The 4855-nt window shown below is 32.3% G+C and overlaps 1 protein-coding gene across 2 annotated transcripts; it reads right to left on the bottom strand.

The window, feature by feature from the left end:
• Positions 1 to 205: 205 nt before the first annotated feature.
• LOC107925988 (uncharacterized) lies at positions 206 to 4496 on the bottom strand. Of its 2 annotated transcripts, none has more exons than XM_041084093.1 (5): positions 4013 to 4496; positions 3455 to 3484; positions 2807 to 2905; positions 1226 to 1344; positions 206 to 373 (listed from the first exon to the last, which is right to left on the bottom strand). In XM_041084093.1, exons 1-5 carry the CDS (start codon positions 4169 to 4171, stop codon positions 253 to 255), a joined length of 528 nt encoding a protein of 175 aa, XP_040940027.1. In that variant the 5' UTR covers positions 4172 to 4496; the 3' UTR covers positions 206 to 252. The 2 variants fall into 2 exon arrangements, with proteins under 2 accessions (XP_040940027.1, XP_016712249.1); XM_016856760.2 differs by having other exon boundaries at positions 3990 to 4496.
• Positions 4497 to 4855: the final 359 nt, after the last annotated feature.

The raw sequence follows: 4855 nt of genomic DNA on the forward strand, positions 1-4855 counted from the left end.
GTAAATCATGTGCAAAAATTAGAAAATATAGCAAGTCAAATTTGATTGCTAAATTTGGTCTGTCTTTCCTTCCTTAAAAAAAAAATCAACAAACTGATTTTATGTAGGTTATTGCCCCTTATATTCTTATGCATTTGATAGATAAATATGGTCTTTGCAAATAAGAATGGAAAATAACAGTTAGCTTTTGATGCCAAGACCCTAGTAACAGAATTCAATAACTTTTTCTATATCATGATGAGGTCCAACATTCTATTGAACAAGAAAAAGTTTTTTGACTGATGGGCATTTCACTAATGATATCAGGATGCTACTTTCAAACAACCAGCTGTAATTTGAAGACCTAAATTCAAATTCCTTGCCATCCTTTGTCCTATTAAATTGTGTCAGAAAGAAACGATGGAATTCAGTTACTTGTGATTATGTTAGTTGTCCGGGACTCTGTGCTAAGTACTCATTAGTATGAAATAATACATAGATGAATAAAACATAAGATTTTACAAACAAAACCAGATATAATATGCAATACTTTAAAAGCTATTTTATGAAAACATAAAGGGTGGCAACTATAGTAAGAATTTTTAAAATGAGAACTAAAATGGTCTTAGCCATTAAATCAAAATAAATGGTTCTAAACCTTAGATTTTGTATTTATCTTACTTATTAAAATAAAACTAACAACACCCAATCTTTTCCTTCTTCTTTTTTTTTCTTTTCATCGTGTAATTGAAGTATTAGGACGAAAAATTTTTGGACAATTTTTACTTTCAGATTTAATTTCTTCTTTTTTTTTAGAAAAAAATTGGAATGAAAATTAAAATATTATAGGGTTATTAAGATTAATCAATTTAGGTATTAGGCATTTGTTTTTTCTTAGATTGAAAAAATTAGCCGACCATTTCATTATAAAAGAATTGTGATTTTTTCTTGATTAAATACCTAATATTGATTAATCTTAATAACCCTAATATATTGCTTTCCATTCCAATTTTTTCCTAACAAAAAGAAAGAAATTAAATTTGAAAGTAAAGATTATCCAAATTTTTTTCTCCTAAGACTTCTACACAGTGAAAAAAAAAAAAAGAAGGGAAAGATTTGAGTGTTGCTGGGTTAAAATATGCCCAGTTCAGCTGCGAAAACAGTGCATAAAAGAGGCTTTGAAAAAATTACTTAAAGAGACAAAAATATGAAAGTAATAAAAATGGAAGTGGAAGCTCATGTTTACTTTTTTTTATGGTTAGATTTCCTAGTATGTTGGTCAGAAAACCTCGACCGCCGCTTCTTAACCGAGCCATCTGAATCCCAACCTTCTGTCCTATCAAATTTCCATATTGGATCTTCATCCTAGAAACAAGCAAAGGCATGCATTACTTTATATTGTAATTTCAGGAACTAATGAAATGTGTAAGCAAGATAAAGGTATTCATTCCATACACTTGAGATTACCGATTAAATAAATGAAAATTAGGGTTAACAGAATGAGATCAAATCTGTCATTAGCCATTTCTGAAAGGCTGTGACCTCACTCTTCCAATGCCTAACTAAAACCATAGGCTTCTTCTATAATCAGAGCCTATTTGGATATTTTATAGGAATGTAGTATGAAACAATAAAACTAAAATTTTAGATTACATTTTAATTACAGCAATGCAAATAATGAACAAATTAAAATTAATTCCAAGGCATGCACTTATTTTGACGACCAAGAAACATTCCAGCTTGGCTTGCTATTAGTCGATTACAACTTCTTCTGTAATGTAAACACGAGTGAAAACGCCAAAACAAGAAATGTGGTTTATGAGCCAACTTTAGATGTAGGTTGGTCGCCTTCATACTTTTGCTTAGAAGAACAGTATCCAATATTTAGCTCCACTGAAAAGAATAATTCAGATGCACTATCCTAGATAAAATGATTTGCCTAAAGACAGGAAAAATGTTAGGGACACTTATAGCAGGCACAAGAAGTGAATCAATTAGTAAAAATTAGCATAAATAGAATATTTATTGAATAAGGATTCTTCTTTAAAGAATCCCAATATATTAGCAGTATGCCTATGAATTAGGAGTCTTCCCTATTTTACTAGTTTCCTTACTTAATATATTTTACTAGTTTTCAAGGCTGTAAATCTCTATTTAAGAGAGTTATTTTCTTATTAATAAGATAAGCAGAATTTATACCTAACCTATGAGATTTGGATCTCTGTCTATCGAGTTCTAAGGTATCAACTCCCTTCGACGAGTTGAACTCTATACAGGATAGGTCACTCAAGAAACAAGAAAAATGAAGATAATCCCTCTTCTCAACGTGACTTAGTTGTAAACCATTCGGTGACTCAATCCATATCTAGGGAACATAACACAAAATCCACTAAAATCCATAAACCCTGCAGATTTAGTACAAAACTGGAGTTTATCCAAGGTCCTTTACATAATCAACATACTTTTAGGACCTAGAACCCATTTCATTTGTTAACCGACATGTCAAAACATTTACAATTGGTCAACTTGTAGTCTGTTTACTTACAGAACACTCAAAGAGTTGTAGTACTTTTAGCGTAAGCAAAATTAAACCAAATCGGTTGGACTCTTGCAATAGAAACTCCAAAGCATCGGGCAGAATGTTGGTCAATTGTTTGCAAAATAATGTAAAAACTCCTTGGTAAATCAGAATAAACAAATAAAACCATATAAAAGGATAAATCTGAACTTTTTACCACAATTACACTGTGAATATAAAATAAACAACGGAACCACACCTTCAATAAGATAAGGGTTCAGAAACAATCAAGAGTCCAGAAAAGTTTACCAGAAATGAAATAGTTGAGGCATCGGTATTGAAGAGAAGGTTTCTCAAAGCTCTTTTTGTTTCAGCTCGCTTTTGACGCATTGCATATCTTAAGTAACTCTGCATACAATATTTGAAATGCCAGAGAAGTTCTAATTTTGAAAAACAAATAAAGAAAGTAAACTGACAGAAGAAGACAAAATGTTCATACGAAGCAACTCAGGAAGAATGAAATTAACAAATAGCAAGATCTTAACCTATTAGTAGATAATGTCCATCACCTGATCAATGTAAACATTCAAATTACTCATGGTGACCTGAGGTGCATTGGGTTTCTATTTGCACTAAATGAAGATAGGAACATTCCCAGCCTAAGCAGAACAAGCATAAACCTAGAAATCCAATGACTATAGCTCAGCTATTAGACTTGAACTTGCATTTAGTCTACTAAAAGTTATCATAAAATTGCCTATCTTCCCTTTTACTATTTTATTTTAGTTAAGGGAGATTCGAAAACTGCTCTTAGCACACCGAAATCATGCACCGACTGAGCCCAGCCAAGAACAATATCAATACTAAGACACACCTATCTCATACAATAGGATCAAGAAAATTAAGAGATACATGCACAAACAATTCCACAAGTATTAAGGCCCCAAAGCTGCATACCTTAGTTGCTTGACGAGTGCTTCTTTCATCCTGCAAAAATAGTGTTAATTGCCAAACATTCTTGTATAATAAAAGACATAGGGACTTTGTCCTAATTCCTAAACCAAAATTTTAATACGCCTAAAGCTCAATTCTAAGCCGTTCTTGGTCCAGAGAGGGAAAGATGTAGAAATAATTGTTCACACAAAAGACAACTTACTTTGATCAAACATAGGGCCAGACAATATGGGGAATAATGTTGAACATTACAAACAGTAAACATAACGAGTATACGGTATGTCGGTATCTAGTTAACAATAAAGCGATTTGCTCCATTGGCAGAACAGATCAATCAAAAATCACAAAGCAGAGATTTTTAACATAAACCAATCATGAAAACATTGAAACTCGTTTTGTTTCCTTCTTAATTCTTATACAAATTCATGAACTTGCAATTGGGAATATCCTATTCAAAGCTATTCAATTAAAATAAAAATCCGAACCCTCCCCCCAAACTCACCCATAGAATTCAACGTATAAAAAAAAACTTATATACCAAGGAAAACGGAAAAGACTGACAAAATTCCATTTGCTCTTCCATTTTTCACAGGTAAAAGGGGTGGAATGGAATGAAGCGGCATGGGTTGTAGCAACAGTAGCCGTTTGTTTTGCAGGTAAGAAAGCTGGAACCAAGGAACTCTTGAGTAGAAAGAGGTTACGCCACCTAGAGAATTGCATAATTGAAGAAACCAAAACCAAACCACCTGCCTTAAGAAAGCTCTGGGTTTTGCTCTTGGTGGTAAATAGATTTGGTTTTAACTTATTTACAAATGACAACAACAAGATGGTTTCACGGGGTCGAAGAGAACATAGCCTATATGGTCTCTTCCTCTTCCCTTCTCTTCGGTCTGCTTTTCTTTTTTGGTTCGATCCCTTTCTGTTCGGTCTATCTCAGTTGCTTGTTCAACGCATATAGAATAGAAAGTTATGAGTAGAAACCGTAGAAACGTGCCCGCTATTTCAAGATCGAATTTCTTCGGTTAAACGGAAAGTGATTCCAAATTTAATTGCTGAGATTATTAGTCCTTGAGTATTTTGTATCCATCATTTACCTTTAAAAAATTTCGATTCACTTATTAATAATTCTAAATGAGATTATTTCTTTTTAAAATAAATTCATTAAATAACAAATATTTGTAGTAGATTGTGAAAAATAAGCTCTATTAACACAATAAAAGTTTTAGCCTCATCATCAATAAATTATTATGATAATTTGACAATTGACTTTGTCACATCTCAAGCACAATATATTTTGAGTAATTGCAAGTCCTTAATGCGATAAAGAAATCAGCTTCGGATGGTCTAAAGTGATGAGCAAAAATCGGTAAAAAAGTCGAGCATTCATCAAACTAGAGACGTCAA

The sequence above is a fragment of the Gossypium hirsutum genome, chromosome A12, assembly GCF_007990345.1.
Source record: "Gossypium hirsutum isolate 1008001.06 chromosome A12, Gossypium_hirsutum_v2.1, whole genome shotgun sequence".
In the NCBI taxonomy this organism is placed as follows: Eukaryota; Viridiplantae; Streptophyta; class Magnoliopsida; order Malvales; family Malvaceae; genus Gossypium; species Gossypium hirsutum.

Bases quoted from the DNA above. Each gene is read 5' to 3' on its own strand.
- LOC107925988 (XM_041084093.1), bottom strand. From the start codon at position 4,171: ATGCAATTCTCTAGGTGGCGTAACCTCTTTCTACTCAAGAGTTCCTTG. The intron at 2,906-3,454 runs GTATGCAGCTTT...TATTGTATGCAG, and splicing joins GCACTCGTCAAGCAACTAAG to AGTTACTTAAGATATGCAAT. The intron at 1,345-2,806 runs GTAAACTTTTCT...GCTTGTTTCTAG, and splicing joins CCTCAACTATTTCATTTCTG to GATGAAGATCCAATATGGAA.